The sequence below is a fragment of the Bradysia coprophila genome, assembly GCF_014529535.1.
Source record: "Bradysia coprophila strain Holo2 chromosome X unlocalized genomic scaffold, BU_Bcop_v1 contig_45, whole genome shotgun sequence".
Taxonomy (NCBI): Eukaryota; Metazoa; Arthropoda; class Insecta; order Diptera; family Sciaridae; genus Bradysia; species Bradysia coprophila.
In genome coordinates, this window is record NW_023503339.1 from 544,608 (window position 1) to 563,638 (window position 19,031).

A 19,031-nucleotide genomic window follows, 5' to 3' on the forward strand; every position below is an offset into this window, starting at 1 on the left:
GTTTGTTTTGTTAAGCACTAGCAGTTTTTGACATTCAATGCGTAACTATTCACCTCGTATTTTATACAAATTCGGTCCGTAAACCTTGATTGACAAGATATAGGGTTGTTGGTCCCGTCATCAAGCTTTTCGATTAGGAAATGATGGAACAGAAAATACATTAGTTCTGAATAGAGATGGACAGATAATTTAGTCTGTGAAAGTTTTCAAAGTGAACAGTGGAAGGGAATGCAAATTGGTATCAAAATGAAAGTATTGGTGCCAAGTGGAGAATGAAATTTAAAAAAAAAATGGTGAAATGCCTGTCATACCTATCATACCAATTATAGGGCGGCAGACCTTCAAAACAATTTTTATTTTTAAATTCTTAATTTAGACAATAGATTGGATTTTCTACGTTGTGGGACACTAAGAATTCCTTTCCCAAACAAACATCGTAGAAAATATGGCATGATTTTAAAAACGCGATGAACTGATATGCTATCAGGCTCTTGGTCTATTTATAATTAAAAATATAATCGAAGCGCTGAGGAAAATTTGAGAATAAACAAACAGAAAAACCAAAATTTTCCAAGAAATGTTTTTAACTAGGGGACCTTGGAACGATCCCATCAAATTTGTTAAGCTCATCAAAATTAATAAAACAAAATGAACAGCATTCTCGCACCAGTTCACACATACTCTGTTAAAGAACTTGCCTTTTTTTTCTATAACTCTGTTCCTAGCACTAATTTCAAGCTAATCAACCAAGAAGCTGTACTTTTCCGTCTCGTTATTTTTTATTACAAAACATAATTCAATTCCAGTTCGCCTCCATTTTCAATATCCTTGAAATTTTAAAATGAATACATAATTTTGAGTATATCTAGCGGAAACTCCGAAGAAAAAACAAACTTCTACGATGTAAATTTACCTTCCTCTCTATAATTAAATTGACATTATGATTACGATTATTATAAACGCAAACCATTGCCCCAGCGAAAATGAAAATGATTTTTGTCGGAATGAAAAGCCTTACGCCTGAAGAGACAATGGAATTTTCGGTATGAGACATGAGTCATGTTATTTCGACAAATTGAGTATTTCATTTTTACTCGGGTGTCTATTGCCTGAAACGTAAATGGTTATTCTCACTGAATAAATACGAAATAAAAAAATCTACGACTCTCTGCCTACATAAATTCTTATCATACATCTTCGCAAGTAATTAAAAAAAGAAACGAGCAAAAGAAATCATTATTCCAGCGAAGATGATTATTTTGCCTTTTGAACCTAAGAAATAATTTTCTTCCGTAAACTTCAACCAGTTTTATTCGTTCGGGATAAAATGAACCGTAACTTTATGGGACGAACTTTTAATGTAAAAATAATGGAATAAAAATAGTGGACCCAGACCGATATAGACATGCAGTCGTGAGTTATTTGCTTCATTTGTATTAACATGCGAGCATCCCAAAAAAAGTTAATAGTAAAGGTGCATAACAGAATAGATCCTAAATAAAATTTCTGATTCTGTTGACAATACAATAATACAGTTGCGTTGACCTGAATACATATTATATTTTGTAAACAAATTTAAAGAAAACTTTGTGAAGCGAAAGAGGTCGGGTGTTTCGAAATATATGTTGAGATTAAGAGCAATGATTTCTTCAATTTAGACGCAGTTATTGTGGCTGAACAATGCCAAAATGCAGTCGGTTTATGAAAACAATACTTCATACCACCTGAAACATTTGTGGAACGTAAAATAAGTTCACATTAGGAATTTTTTACGATTGAATGGAATCTACATTACTCAAAAATTCAAAAAATGTTTCTTTTGATTTCCCATTGATATAACGACGAAAAGCACGCTAAGCAACAAGTGAGTTATTGAGTGAGTTAGAAAATAAAAAAAAGAATGGTTTGTTCTGTGGGTCTGAGTGCTTGAAATATTATTAGTAATTAATAGTAATTTATGCAACAAGTTGCAAAAAAGAGGTTGTTTTCGTTACTAGATGTGACGTTATCAAACGAGCGAAGCACACAAAATAGTCAAAGTGAACTAGGTACTGTCATTAGTTTCGCCAACTAAAGAGATCTATCTATTGATGACATCGAGTGCAAAGTTGGCTCTGAATCAGTTAGTTATTAGATTGGAAAATCACGTGGAAGCCTAATGTGGAATTATGAGGTGACAGGAATGCCGATGAACTCAATTTTGTATTGAAAATCATGTTCACAATAAGTTCCACGATTAATATTCATTTTCCAATGAACGGGCGTCCTTCACACAAAAAAATCATTCATCTGCATTTCTGGCCTCCAAATCCAATGTTTAACTGCTTCCATCTATAGTATAACTTTGATAATATCATTTCTTTCTGTTGACAGTACAATACACAATAGTGCCACTTTACATAGCACATACAACATAATATAGAAGTTATGTGTTCATTAGAAAATTACGCACTTTTTTGAGATACATTTTCTTCGATTCTATTAGTATCGGACCTTGAAATTAATGTTATTTTAGAACAATAGAACATGCGAAGAATGAAATGTTTGTTCTGATGAAATGGTGTTGTTGTTGTGTAAATATAGATGCTGTGGTTAATTAATATATTTTTGTATCAGAACTTCGGAACACCGTAGTTTTGTGGAAAAAAATGCGACGACGAAGAAATTGGAAAAATGTTAACTTCTTTTCACCATATAAGATGATCAGAACAACATTTTTGAAAGAAGAAAAGAAATCCAGTGCACGATTTATGGCATGAAAAAATTATAATTTCATTGCAGTAAGACCAAAGATTGTATTCAGGGCCTAAAGTAACAAATAAGCTCGTGGGAAAAATCCCCCCGTTTTTATAAATCCCACAAATCCTACTCACTCGAGGCCCGAGATAAAAAAGGTCATCGGAAACAAAACTTTAATCTAACTAAATTCTAACTAAGTTCACTAATGGCAGTGTACTCGATTTCTCAGTTGATGAAGAAGGTCAAAATCAAAAATTATTGCTTAATAAAGAGCTGAACCAAGTTTTCGTATTTTTGCTCAAAGCTCGACTGAAAGTAAAACCAATTGAAGATTCTCAAATAGGCGAATCTAATAGAGAATCACTTACATTATCCACTCTTTGCCTTGTTATCATATACAAATAAATTGCCGGAGGCAATATAGACAGCCCCGTACGAAGTCAACTTTCATAAATTCCTATTTAAGCAGCTATATACCGCTATATTTACCCATATTTCACTATAAATAAATATTCCACAGATGAATATGCTATTATATAGCTCTATATGCCTGTATATAGCTCAATATATAGCTGTATATAGTTGAATATAGAAGTCCATATATGGAATGCCTGAAACACCCCACACACATAACCAATTACTTATCTGTTAACAGAAACTCAATATGTACCATTTTTCCAAAGATATATCACTTTTACTAAAATCCAATATGGCCGCCGGCAGTAATTTTGTTAGAAAACCGGAAATATAACTGACGCTTTACATTCGTTAATACCTTTCAAACAAAAAGAAATCATGAAATTCGGTCAAAATTTACTCGAGATATTGACGAAATACTCCACATTCACTGTACGGCCGAATTGCCAGATAAGAGCTCACTCCAAGAGACCCAGCTCACGCTCCGGTGAACATAATTTCATACATTTTTTTACCCTGATTGGTACGGTCAATACCTATCCAATAAAGCTCAAACAGACGAAATATGTTCAAATGTGGCCGACCTACAAGCATCTCTGCTTTACTATAAACCTATATTCGTAGCAAGCAATTGAGTTTCTGTTCATTTTGTGAAGTCAAAAAACATTTTCAAGACCAATGATCGCTCGGTTTAGGACAATTTCGAACTGAACATGTAATTTTGATTTAGTTTATTTCATTTCCATCGCTCCAGCCTGTTTGAAGACCAAAAACAAGTTGAAAACACTGAAAAATATGGGTCTCCTGGAGCGACAGTTTACTTCGACTAACTTTATGGCTTGCAACAGATTTTATCTGAGGTTTATTTTATGTGGAACGAAAGAGGGTAAGTCCAGCTACAAAACCCTATAGTCAGTTCCGCGGATAAATTCTGTTGCAAGCCAGTAGGACTGTCCAAACATTGACCATATTTTGAAGCATAAGTCCAGAACGGGTGGCGGCCCATACCGATGATTATACTCTTTATGAAGGTCTGTCAAAGGTCTATATTCCTACAAATTTTCAACTTTTAGAAACATGTCTATCTTGAGCTATCACAAAAAAACTGTTTTCACCACCCCTGGACATGCTATCACTTTTCACGTGTTCACCCAGAAAATGGGAAACTAACAGAAAAACTAGAAGATCCCTATTTCTTAGAATTGAAAGACGATTCAAACGAGCTATAGCTTGCCTGGATCGCCGAACTATTGTTTTCAAATTGGTTCAAGTTTTGGCGATATCACTCTTAAGAAATTTTAAGTGAAAATGAACTGTAGTCTATTCAATTTCAGTTAAAAACTCAAACTCCACTTTTGAGCCGAACATTTTTTCGCTACGGAGAAAGGGGCCCTTATAGACATTTCCCCCCGGTTAAAAATCCTTATTTTAGGCCCTGATTGTATTTGAAAAAAAAAGGAAAACGTCGTCGTCAAAAAAGTTTTTGTCATACTAATACTTTAAAAAAACGTTTTCAATTTTTAGATTTGAAAAAAAAGATATGCCATAAATGCCATTGAAATTAAGACTATTTACTTTAGGAGATGAATAATCAATAAAACCTCTTAAACTGGTTTACAAAAACATATCCTTGTTTATAAAGAGTCATTAGGCCGTTCAAAGCATATCTGAAAAATTACAAATTCCACAGCTTCTATCTTACAGCGTAAAACTTTATGAAAAAGGATAGAAAATGTATGAGAGCTTTTGTCTGAACCCTCTTCCCTCAATGAGCGGACGTACTTTCTTCAGGGCCCCAAGAATCTAACATAAAAAAACTTTTGTTACAATTTTAGTCGGAGCTTCAAAGGGAGCTTAGAGAAATTCAACGAAAGAATTCAGTTAATCTTAAATTGAAATAGACTCTGACGAGTTAATAAAATCGAAAGAAAGTTCAAAAAAATCGGTTCGCCATCCTTGTGCATCTAAGATATACATGCATTTTATTTATGTTATACTCGTAACGATTGATTTAAAAAAAAAAATCCATGCAAGTGTTTCAATTAGCTGGAGTTATTTTTATGTTCTTTCAAGAAATCAGAAAAACGGAATTTTCGATGAGCAAATAGAAAAATCGCTGGTATTGAAAAAGAAAAATGAAACGACAACTAAATAAAACAGAAAATCGTTTTTAAAAGGATATTAACGAAAAGTGGATTCTGGAACATTACCGTTTATTGCAAGGATATAAAGATACAAATATATGATGTATGATGTATATGTATATTGCTGCAGGAAGTACTGAATCAATTCGCTACAAAAAATTCGCTATGAAAAAAAAACTGAATCATTAAGCTCGAGGAGAGAGTGCTCCATTTGCATTATTTTTTTTTCTGTAAACTATGTTTTGTTGATAAATTATTGCAATCTAAATTTGTTAGAGTTAACACAATGCAAACAATCATGCAATGATAAGAAACATAATGGAATTCTAAAATAGCTGTGTGTGTACTTTAACCATCGATGTAATATAGGGTAGATTGGTGCACACGAAAAACGTTTGTGCGGAAAGAATGTAAGAATGTATGTGTAACGTAACTTACGTTCTGAGCAAGCGCGCGGAAGAAAGCCTCACAAATATTTCAAAATCTTTATGTTCCCTTCATTTTTGAATGTCTCTTTTAATGTCCCTTCGCTTTTTTTGTGTTGTGATTAAAAAATTGTGTCGTTGTGTGTGTGATATATTTCCGAATTTTCGTTCTTCGTGTGTACCAATCTACCCTATATTATATCGATGACTTTAACGAAACAAAAATTGAATTTCTGTTGAATGTTTCTCTATTTTCTTTATTGTATTGCTTTTGTTCTCTTTTTCCCTCTATCTGAAATTATTTTTTGAATTAACATTTTTCTTCTATTCATATTGAAATAAACAAATTTGAATAAAAGTCAATTCATCGTTTCGAATGCACCTTTATACTCCGCCGCAGAAAAATGCAGCTTCATTTGGGAAAACGAACTACCTCATCAGTCCGTGGTCTTTGATCTGGAAACAGTAGCTGTTTCGGATAAAGCTTGTTCGGCTTTTTAAACGATATACCTAATTTAGGAAAATTTACATAAGTCATGAATGTTATCTAAAACGATTCACATAACCAGGAATCATATTTACGACTAGTTTCCTTTTTCGATGATTAATATCTAGTCAAACAAAGATTTTAAATCGACTCTTAGTAAATTAATTGGCATTTGACATAGATCGCCATGTTGTGTATAGCAACAGCCTTCATTATGAATGTAATGAATAAACGATAGTGAATAAACATGTTGTATTCTGAGTCTAGGAAACAAATAATCGAATGTAAAAGAAAACTAAGACATTGATGCTAGTTTTCAAGGACAAATCAAAACTGTAACCTGAATCTCTGAGTTTTGGGGCAGCTAAACAAAAGTAACAATTCACATAACCAGTGATGATTAGATAAAAATTGCAGTTTTTGTGTGAACTCTGTTGATATGAGGCGAAGCCGGGGTCAATAAACACGAAAATGTTACTTTTAATTTTCATCCTGAGTTATACAATGGATTTAACATGCTGAGGTCGTCCATCGAAGTGAGTGAAACAAGAAAAATACGGTTATCGACGCATGTAGCATGTAAATAGTATTTTATAACATACACGCGGTATTCGGATGTCAAAATTACTTCACTAGAAGTTTAATTCAAAAATTACACTTCAGTTCTATGTTGTTGTCTCGTTTTCGCTTATGTGATAAAATAGAGTACACACTTGTCACTGTCAGTCTCGGCAAGACTCGACTTCTTCGTGACAAATGTGTAATATATATTACATGACTAGGGATAAAACGATGAAAAGTTGAGTTTTCCTGTGAATTTTGTTGATTCAAGGCGAAGCCGAGGTCATTAAACACACGAAAACGAGACTTTTCATTTTTATCCCGAGTTATGTTATGTATTTTACATGCTGAGAGCGTCGAAAGTAGTGCTTGAAACATGAAAAATACGGTTCTCGACGCATGTAGCATGTAAATAAAATTATTAATAAATCAGTTTAAACAAGCAGCCTATCAAATACAATCCATGAAACTCTGCAATCTGTTTACGTGCTACGTGATACGAAGCTCTATTTTCTCTCAATAAAAATTGTGAACGACATTTAAAAAAAAAAATTGAACGAAACAAATTAATGGAAAATATAGTAATTTATGTACATGAAAATTACACATAGGCAACATCATATTGATTCGCTTTCGGTCATGATTTTCCACTCATTTTTCTACTTCGTTGCGAACATCTTCGCGAGTACAAGTACCAGACATTACAGCTCGTATCACTTCTTTCATCTCTCTCAATGCTTGCATCCGTCAGAACCTATAAAATAATTGTTAAAAAAGAACAGCTCTGTCATCATCATCGCCTCCATCATCGTTTGTGTGTAAAGTAATTAGGATAGATCGGTTTAGAGTTTCTATTTTCTTTAAAATTCTAATGGAACTTTTGGCATATCTCCTGATTATTTAATAGGTCGAAAATTCTAGTTATTGTAGATTAGGAGAAATTTTATTAAACTTATAGGAGTCTGTCTATCCGTTGTCATTTCTCTCGTGGGTTTTCAACGATACGTAGCTAAGTTACATTTAGAAAAATTTAGTAAATTTATAAAAATAGAATAGTCATAAAAGTTTAGGAAAAATAAAAGAATTCGAAAAATTTAGAAAATTTGGAAATATTAGAAAAATTTGAAAAAATTTGGGGTAAAATCCAAAAAGTTTCCGGAGAGGAGAAATATCAATTTCAATTACGATTCGCTGGAGCTGCTCGTGTGCAAAATGATACAGTGGTGAGAAATGTCGTTTTTGAACTGCAGATTAATGCAAAACATTAAATGACTTCGATAAATTCTGTCAGAAAGGTATATGACAGTGGAGAAGATATTGAGATTTTTGTAATTCATGAAATTTTGTGAAAATATAAAAAATTACCAGACTACCTTAACCATTATATACCTCACGAACGCAGTACTGGCCTTTTTTGCTTCGCTCGAGAGGTGTATTCCTAGCTTTTAGTTCATAAAATTACGACTTCTCAAAAACATTTCTAAATCTTGACTTGACACATTGAAAGAAAAACTTAATCCTTGTCAGACGTAGAATAATTTTTCTTATGATGTTTCTGTACGAAAGTTTATATCTGAAAAGTATAAAATTATTGATTTTTCATACACTCATTCAACAATATCTCAAAAACTACGAAACTTTGGCACAGACACATCATAGGAAAAATTATTCTACATCTCACAAGGATTAAGATTTGAAACATAAAATATCAGGTAAAAAATCTCGACAAATCACAAGCGTCAATGTCTCTCCATTTGAATTTTAAATGCAAATATCTGAACCGATCCACACTAAAATATGTCAGTCTAAAAGAAAATGTGAAAGCAGGTAAATATAAGGGTATTCCGGAGAGAAAATAGAGCCACAACATTAATGATAAGCCGAATGGTTACAAAATTTTGCTATAAAAACCAATTCGAAAATAAAAGTAAAACGAAAAAGTGATAAGTTTGTTGTATATACCAATCTAGAATTTACATTCTCTCAAATTAAGTCATTTCGAGTGGATTCTTTTATTGTCAAATAAGTCAACGAGAGCAGATTTATTACACACTCGTTTATTTTATATGTTTATCAAAAAAAAACATTTTGAAAGAAAAACCCAATTTTTTATGCGTTGGTCATATATAGTCACATCTCTTTTGTGTGTATGGAACGCAATCTTTCATTAAAAAATGTTTTTTTTTTCTCGACATTTATTTTTTTCGGGTTCATGCAACAAAAGTTCACTTACCTTAAAAGCGTCGCGAAATTTATGACTCATAATGCTGTATAGCAACGGATTTATGCATGTGGACAAGAAATAAAGGACACCGGACACATACGTAAGAATCGTATAGATGTTATGGAATCGATCGTTGGTGGTTTGGGTAGCTTTCCCGTAGACAGCCATAATACGTTGTGCATGGAATGGTGCCCAACACAGGAAAAATGCCACAGCAACGGCAACTGTTAAAATAAAACCCCATAAATTTTGTGTGTGTATCCTGTTTGTCCAATATTCTTGGAAAACTTCGTTCACATTATATGTGAACATCGGAATGGAAATTGTATATTGTAAGTTAAGTTTTGGTTAACGTACTTAACATGCGAATGACACGTGTCTGTCCAGTTATACCTCGGCCAAACTCACAGCTTCGTCGCTTTACCCCCTGTAGAAGTTTGCTTTTTCTTAATTTAATGCCAATCAAAACGTACAGCACACAAATAAGTGTCATCGGACCGACGAAAAATAGAAAGCTTGATACTTCGAAGGCGTGCTCGACAAGTACATTTTTGACCTGAAAAAAAGATTTTTTTTACAGCAACAAAAAAGTGATACTTTTCAAATATGATTGTGTGTATTGGGAAACATACAACGTTCGTACAATGCACATTTTCTGGGATTATTATGGGCTTCGTTATAGAAAACTAAACAATAAATTTTATTTGTTCGATGGCATTGATTGATAGTACTTGTCGTTCAAAACATCTCATCCGAACGTCAAAAACATAATTCAAAAGTGGAGTTTCTTAAAACACCAATGAACGGTCCGTTGTTCTGTTTCTATTGTTTAGGAAGGACTAAAATATACATTGTACACAGACACAATCTATTTTATTAATCTAAATACGGTCTTTTCTCTGTGTAAAGTACAATTTGTTATATTTTTGTCCTGGATGATGTAAACGAAACGTCAAGTAAATCGCTCCGGAAGAGGTCCAAACTCTTTAACAATAATGTACAATAAGCACAATAGTTAGTGGATTTGACACTAGGCCTATTTTTAGGAATTTAATTATTTTCAATTCCTGAAAATTTCAAATTTCTTGAATTTTGAAATTTAGGAATTTAAGGAAGTTTTTAAGAACTTAAAGTTGAAAGTCGGAAAAGCTCAGAAAAAATCAATTTAATTGCCAAATATTCCGATCACATATAGATCACTGTGACTCCATAAAGCGAATTCTACGAGAAAAAACTTTCTCGAGCGTCAAAATAAATCTCCAATTCTAAAACCAAACGAACTAAAAGAGCTTTTAGAAACTTCAGCTTTTTAAGAATTCAATCCCTAAAAATAGCCTCTGCTACGTGATTAGTATCTGAGTACAACTTCTTTATACTCTTAAGTTACGGCTTCAGTCGGCTTCAGTTCTTCCCTGATGACCGGAAGATATAAAAAAGTAAAAATTTCTAGTTTTCATAAAAATTCACAAACTTAAGGCAATTTCTGGACTGCTCTGCTCTGCATAATGTAGAAAATTCACACACATTTTCGCTATAATATCGACTGTATTAGAAAGCGTTTGTACGTAGACGCTCAATGCAAATGGTTCAGATTACTATAATACGTAAAATTTGCATTGCAATTTACTCCTTTAATGGTTGATGAACAGTGAAAATGAGGTTTGCGGTTGGCATTTCGATAAATCTACCACATAGCAGATAACACCGGTAATTGTTGACATTATTGTGATATGAATACATGAATTATTCGAGTCACTGGTAACGTATGTAGAGGTAAGAATTTTTGTCAGAGCTGGTGCGAGAAAAATGTGTTGCTCTAAAGTTGTGCATGAAGTGATGTGTTTAATAACTTCACACTGAGATAAACATGAATAAGCCTATTTTGGTGTGGTTGTCTTCCTTCTTCGGATATCACATACTGGCAAGCAGCAGTTCTATTCCGTCCCAAAAATTGCATAAACATGTTGTAAAACAAAATTATCCCCATTTGGTACACTTATTCAATGTTGAATATTTTCATGCGAAGAACAGTCCATTATTTTAGACAATTTAATCCTCTTACATCCTTCTAATCTGGACGATAAGCCCTTATTTGAATTTAATTCATAAAATATAATAAAGGGCTAGTAATAAAAATGATAATCCCTTAAATGGTCCCACTAATTTCAATAACAATTTTATGGTAATTATAGCAATGACATTTCGGCTATTGATATTAAACAATAGCAAGTGTTAAATAATATCTAATCGGTTGTTAGGGTCCACAAGAGTTACAAATCATAGTGCGATTTAATAAAAAAATTGCATTCTGACTTTTGTGTGGTATACTGTACCCTCTGTGGAACCATCCAATCGCATTCAATTAAATTACGAACATAAACAATATGTTCAATGGGAATGTTTCAGTATTCTACAATAATATTTACTTGGTTTATTACGCTTATACCTCCAGCGATAAAGTAAGTATATAAATGTACAATACTCTTAGGTTTCAACAATAACAAAATTTAACACACAGTGATTGTTGCAGCATTCCAGCTAACAGATAGTTCGAATAAATTCATTTAATTTAATATTATTTACATGATTATGTTATACTATCTTTGAACCGAATTGATTTGCATTTAGAATGTTCATACCCAGTGCGAGAAAAAAGAGTGACTGAACTGGATAGACTCGGACAATTTTTTTACTCTCACCTTTAATGTCCAACTTTGAATTTTCATTCTAAGTCAACCGAAGCTTTCAAAATTTATGATTGACTAGAGGACTAGCGGTAGTTCGGAGATGAGTGAAATGAAATGGCTCTGTTCCGGTAGAAGAAATCTTCTCGAGGATCACAATACATTTTCCGTAAGTGTTTAAAAAAAAATTGATGTGTGTTCCGGTGTTGCTGTGATCCCGGCATTCAATCAAATGCCGAGGAAAATTGATTCAAAGTGATCGCAAATTCATTTAAGCACATTTGTTAGAGGTCTACTGAACCATTTAGTCCAATTGTATGTTATGCTGATCGTACGGGTATATTCAATCCATTTTAAAAATTGTAATACCCGATAGATTTGCGCATACATTAGCTAAGTGTTGATAAACCGACACAGATGTCTCGAAGGCATGCAAAACGAGAGTTTTGTCGATTCTAATCAATTCGTAAAATCATTCGAATCTAATTTTTTTCCTCGATATATATTCATCGACAACCGTTTTACAAGTTTGAAATAACAAGCAATATACAAATTGTTTATGCTAATTTTGCATCGTAAAGATTTTTTCGATGGATTGCAACAGAAAAAAAGGGAAAAAAAATCTGCTTACTGTATGCGACATGGCGCTGAAATTTTACGAAGTGTTTAAACAGGAAGTAGAAGAAGGATATTCAGGCCACGTTTTCAATTGAATAGGAAAGAAAATTATGACAAATTACAGTTGACGGTAACGTTTTTGTATTCCCACCAATTTATTATGCGTTTTCCTTTGGAGTAGGTTGATTTGAATATTTTTTGTGTGAAACAAACACAAAACAACATTTCACTTGAAATAATTTATTTTTGTACGACCAGCAATACCAAAGGTTTTGATAATTCTGTTTTGAAGTAGAAACAATGGGGATATAATCATTTTAATTAAGTTAAAGGTGCAGAACTTAGGGAAGCACATTTCTTCAAGTGGCTTACCAATACTCTCTGTTGGACTTGCCAATAAAAACTGTTCAGGTCTCATTATCGCGACGGATACTAAGTAGTACAAGACACGTGGCGTTATATTTCGTTGTGGTCGATACTTGACTAACCAATCTAGTCTACGGCTACTATTCTCATCACTTGAATACTTTTCGTCGGTCTGGAGTCCTTGTTATCATGAGGCGATGCAACAGAGTTCATAAGAAGTTCGCAAGAGTGTTCCATTTCAAGTTTGGTATTGCACACCCAAGGTCTCCGTATCATGAACGTCTCATACATCTGAAGCTTCAATCGTTGGAAACACGTGGGATGAATGGACATTAGATTATGCTTCACAAGATCATTATCATGTTGACTCTCTCAGCGTCTCTCATTCCGGCATCCAGTTAGGATCACGAGGCAGACAGATGTGATTTATCTTCCGAGGATGGTCACCAACTATCAATCGAATTCACCTACCGTAAGATAGGATTCAACGGAACTACGATACGTTCTTCAGAGACCTCGACATTAACAACAAAATCAGTGGCGTTTGCAAGATCAGTGAGGGAATATTTTGCCTGGTGATCTCGATTGTTTAATTGGTTTATAGACTAACTTGTGCTTGTTCTCGATATTTTTTATCTAATTATTTGTTTTTTTGTGATCAGACTGAATTGTTATTGGGTTTTAGCCTGTTATTTGGTTTATAAACGGAATAAATAAATAAATAAGTACACACCATAAAGAGAGAAACATTTATTTAACATAAAAGGTACTGCTTACAAAACATAAGTTGCTTAAATTACACAGCATTTACGAAAACGTACCATTTGGTTGCTATAAGGTGTCTTTCAAATAGTGCGCTTCTGACTAACATTTATTTTTTTCTATCTTTCAGGGTGTGTGGGGAGAGAGAGTCTAATTTTTTTTTTTTTAAGCGGGTGCACTATTTGAACGTTTTTGTGGCTTTGCTATTCCTTTCAAATTCTGAATTCTTAGAACATTATACTGTTTGAATCAAAAGAGTTGTCCCATAAAACTTCTATGATAAAAGCCATTCAATACGTACAATCGAAGTTGGTTTCTATGCATGAAAACCCATTAATCCGAGTCTCATGTCTGATTTCTTAGGAAGACATTGTCTCATAAAGACCTTATGTGTAGATCAAAAGGCTTATTCGTTTTCCATTTGTTTGATTTTTCCCTTAGAAAAAAAAATGAAAAAAGAAGAAACGTTTCATACACCCGTGGAATTGAGAGAGCCGACAATTTCATTTCACGTGCGCTATCGACCTTCCCATGCATATATCTACAAACGTATCGTAATGTTATACCCAGATGCAAGGCATGTGGAACTAATAGATGTGGATTGAAATTTTTGAAACTTGTAGTTCCGTCTCTTTGACACGATAAAACGTAACGGAGTTAAAGTTCTGTTAAAATTCAGGAAAGAAAAGTTTTTAGAAGCCTGTTGGAGTTGATGTTCTGATTATTATTAGGCCAACTGCAAACGAGAAAAAGTTAAGATTTTTCTATGGTGGTCTGTCGAAAACTTTGCTTTGCTTATTGATGAAAGTTTTCTGCTTTGTAATTACTTTACAGAAACTAGCAGCATGGACTGTAATTGATTCCAGTACATTGGTAATTCGTAACAGAACAAGGTTGAAGGTCTGATATATGTACACAAAAATATAAAATTAAAATCGTCAGTCAATAATTAAATAAATTAACGAAATGCATCGAAATAGGCACAATTGTTATACATTATGCTGGTTAACCGAACAGAGGCAGCATCAATATAAATTTTACTATCGGTTCTGGCTGGCATTTAAGTGTGGGAAATTCCTTCAATAAATTTACGAACTAAATTCAATGATAATTTACTATTGTACGGTATGCTCACCGTGTTACGCATTGGAACAATGTAAATATTTTAAATTGAAAATCAAATTTGTTTGCGAAAACAAGTTCACCGATTGTAACACACTAGCACACTCACACACATTTATCAAGAGAAACGTAAAACGTATTAGATTAGCTTACCGTACATGACTGTCCACCATACGCTGTTGTAACCACACCAAACTGTATGGCCTGTGGAATTGCCAAACAAAAAGCCACAATCCATATAGCCATAATAAATTTGATAGCTCGTGATAATTTAGACATTGTGTGTTGTCTGAAAGTTGGATAAAAGAAGAAGAAAAACATTGATTTAATAAGTAAATACGGGGAAGGAGATATTACGGAAAGTCGTTACGATATTCAGGTCATGAAATCAATAATGTACTTCAACGGTTATAGTCATGGCAGATTCTAACTTTTAAGTTGAAACAAAAACTTCTCGACATATCACAAAACCAACAACAAAAATATTGAAGTCAAGAATGCGAACGGTATTTTATGTACAAGGAAAAGGAAATGAAGCCGTTTGCAATGGCGTCATTGAAATTATTAGGCTGACGACTGGAAAGGAGTGTTTTGTTTGTGTGGGCAACAGGACAACAGAGGCCAATTCAACGAATCGGAACGCATAAGTGAATACAAAGTGAAGGTGGGATATGTTGCGGAATTTAATGTGAAAGAAAAAATTCTTGTCCCAGGCATTCATTGCGAATTTTAAGTTACAAAACATCTGTTAAAAATTAGTTGAAAATTTGGTGATAATGCGGGTAATTTACGATATATCGCGTAGCTGTACCACACCATGGAAAACATACAGCTATGGATCATCTTATTTACATGGAGATTATAAATAATAATAAACGTTGAGCTCGGTATAATTTTCACTTATGTAGCTGAATGAATGATAAAACTATTGATAGATTTTGTACTTTACACAGATTCAATGTTATGATATGTCGTTTCGAAACACACGAAGAAAATTAAGTGTGTTTAGCGATAACTTCTGAGAATCACAAAAGAATCACAGAAAATTAAAAAATCCCTCAAAGCTTAAAAATGTTGTTTTTTGAAAGGAGTAATACATCCTCTCGGTCATGAAAAGTTATAAATAAACTTTGGCTCACACAAATACTGCAAAGCCAATTGTTGGTTACATTCGTATAAATTGTGGTCTTAACAATATAAGTGGCAAGTCTCCTCTTTTTTGGTCCTCTATTTGACATAAACATATTTTCATGTTGTTATACTCAACAAAGAACTTCAGTAACTGAAATTGAATGGTACAAAGTAAAAAAGCGGCTTGCAATTGTGCACAAAATTTGTCGTATAAATAAAACTAATCTCAAACAGCTTACGTAGAAACAGTTCGAAGATTCGTACTACCGCATACGCGTTAGTTTCCGAGCAACTAATTCGAAAAACATATAATCCACTCACATTCATGAAAACCACAGAGCAGAAGAAGAACAGTCTCGCCTCGCCATGTTAGATGAATGTAGCGAAAATAGAGAAATGATATCGCGAAAGAAAATTTTGTCCTTGAAATCATTTTTAGGCACTAACATTTACTAGCCGTCTGCATCAAACGAATTGGTTAAAGACGCGCCTCAATAGCTTTCGTAAAAAAAAACAGTTTGAGGCAAGACGTTAAATGTGGACAAATCTGCTTGTATTTTATTTAGTTGAACAACTTAACAATTTAAAATTAAATGAAGACTAAGTTCCCTTCAATTAATTTCAATTTCAACTTTATGCCGCATAATGGGAAGTAAATGTTTGCTTATAAAAGAAAACATTTAAAACAAATGTTCCATAATCCTATTCCTTAAATCATTCAAAGAATAAATTCATTCGAATATATACGACCGCTCTGCGAATGTATGCTATAATACAATATCATTATGTTTGTATTATCAATGCATGCACGATTCGGAGAAAATTGTGTATTATAGTAGAATAATATCATTCCATGCAGCACCACGATCCTGGTGTATATTATTCGTGTTCTTTGGAGAAATGATCGCTTTTTTTGGTTGGTTCACTCCGGTCTTCTGGTATTGCATAAATGCATACAGCTCTAAAATAACTGCACAAAATCGCAAACAATTTAAAAGAAAATCAAGTGTGGGTGCTGTTTACCTTATATGTACATCGTATGTAATGTATATATACGATACGATATGCACTGCGGAAAGCGATGCCAAAGAAATAAAATGGAAGGCATTGCTGCAGTTATAAAAAAAAGCAGAACCAGCTGATAAATTTTCTTTTTTAATTTAATTTTTAAGTTCCTTATTTTACACTACGAGATTAAGCAGATGCTTTTCATTACATTAACTCACAATTTTCCAGATCGATATAATACAACAAAATTAATCAATTTTAAACGTGAAAAGTATGCCTATGCTACCGTTTCCCAACATATTTCTACTGATTTCACTGACCGATAAATTATCACCGGAACCTCCTAGCTTTCAGAGAAAGACCAAATGAGTAAAATAAGTGAATAAGTTCAGTGAAAATGTATCGTGTAATTAAAACAAAACAAAATGACTTCGAAACCGATCGATATTGAACTAAGTCAGTCTCAAAAACCTAGCATGGACAAAATTAAACTTTCAAAAAACTGTTTTCCTCTAGGGGTTCCTCTCTTTGATTTTCCAAAAATTAAAATAGTTATTTACCATGATTTACCAAGGTAAATCACTACACTGAAATTTTCATTGATTTATCACGATTTGTAGCTAAGTTGCTTTGCTTGACCTCGTTAATCAATGGTTAATCATGGTAAATCAATGGTAAATCAGGTTAATCAAAAAGACCCCTCGGTTTTCCACTTTGTATGAGTTGCCCCGATGTGGTTACTGCCTTGAGAAAGAGTCGACTAGCTGGTGAACAACTGTAGAAAATTTCTTTGACTTTAACTGTATCGTATAACTTAAGTCATATCGGGATAGTTTACGACTGGTGGTTTGTTTGGATTGGAAATAATCTTTTCACAATTTTCATCATTCTGTTGAACATTGGCTGTCTATGTAGGTGAGTTTCACGTTTTAAATTTTCGCATCACGTCTCGTTTTATTGCATTCAATCGAACTAATCAATTGTAAGATTATGAAAAGCAACGCATTTATTACATAAATGACCAGCAAAAGATTCTATTACTCTCATTAATTACTCACATCACATAATCCTTTTATGTAATTTTTCTTTGTGCAGGCTATCTACACCTACCGAGTCTTACATCTAAAACCTATACAATCTAATAATTTCCTTTACTCATTGGTACACTTATCTCGAAACGTATTTGTGCAGTGAAACATATTTACGGGGAGAAAAAGTTCTGAGAAAATTCACTTACCTGAATGGGTGGCATATTGCAATATATCTGTAAAAAAGGTAGAATACGTAAAATGTCAATACATACATCATCATCATCGTCATGCTTAATAAAATAGCTGTAACAAAATAAGCTTTACATGATCCAATTTATATGTACCTTTCGATTGTGAACGAGGTAATGGTCAAAACGGTTGCATTGGTTGACGTTTCCGACAGCAGTCCTTGTAATATACAAAAGGACTGATTTAGTGGATATGATGCTGGGAACCATATGTTGTATGTATCATGCGGCATTCCTTTTTGTTAGACATGGTTTTTTTTGGGGGGGAAGAGGAGGAGGGAGAAAATGATGAAAAATGTGAATTTTCATTTATTTTTAGTTTTGTTTTGTTGTTGTTTTGGTTTTTTTTTTCTCTAGCTAAAGCGCTTTACTATGAATATGTCTTACCCGATTGACTGTACAAATATATACACATAATCTGGGTGTACCAATTTGATTTTGTCAAAGATATAAATTGATGGATTACACAGAACCCGAGAGAATAGTTTATTTTACGGAAAAACCGGCATGGCATCGGTTAAACTACTGCGTATCAAATTCGAATGTCATTTTTACCAAATAACCCCCCGATAACCGATATGTAGAAACCGTCGTGTCGTCGAATTTGAGCTTTTTCAATTTTCATTTATTCAAATTAGAGAGAGTATCGAGATTATTTTGCTGTTGTTCTTGTCGCGTTCGTTCTTCTGCTATTTTTTCCAATATTTTTTTTTTCGATTTCTCTTTAACCCAGAATCGAAGTTTGCCATAATAGATGCTTTAACAGGCCATAAAACCATTCCAAAAACATATCGATGAAAGAGCGAACGACGCAAAGACGTGTAAGCTAATGGAGCGGTTTAAGATAAATTGAAAATTATTGCAATCTTGGGTATGAATATGGTTTTAGAGGAAATTATTTTTTTTTCACCCGTACTTCTTCTATATGTGTCGTCGTCATATGATGCTCTGTCGTTTATTTTCATAGCCATAGTGTTTATCAGTTTAACCCAAAATAGGGAGAAAAAAACAATTCATATGTGAGCCAGCTCAGAGTGGTGTAAAATACAATTTCCCAAGAATTT

At 33.4% G+C, this 19,031-nt stretch overlaps 1 protein-coding gene across 2 annotated transcripts in view; it reads right to left on the reverse strand.

The window, feature by feature from the left end:
- LOC119070065 (pyrokinin-1 receptor-like) overlaps nucleotides 1-19,031 on the reverse strand; it is a 94,106-nt gene that overhangs the window by 16,311 nt on the left and 58,764 nt on the right. Inside the window, exons 4-8 of one of the 2 annotated variants that reach the window (XM_037174360.1) lie at nucleotides 18,064-18,127; nucleotides 17,926-17,952; nucleotides 14,703-14,838; nucleotides 9,355-9,553; nucleotides 9,007-9,221 (exon numbers count right to left, since the gene is read on the reverse strand). In XM_037174360.1, the coding sequence (XP_037030255.1) occupies nucleotides 9,007-9,221; nucleotides 9,355-9,553; nucleotides 14,703-14,838; nucleotides 17,926-17,952; nucleotides 18,064-18,127 (641 nt within the window). Of the gene's footprint in view, nucleotides 1-9,006; nucleotides 9,222-9,354; nucleotides 9,554-14,702; nucleotides 14,839-17,925; nucleotides 17,953-18,063; nucleotides 18,203-19,031 lie in introns of both variants that reach the window. The other variant, XM_037174358.1, reaches the window with a different exon arrangement.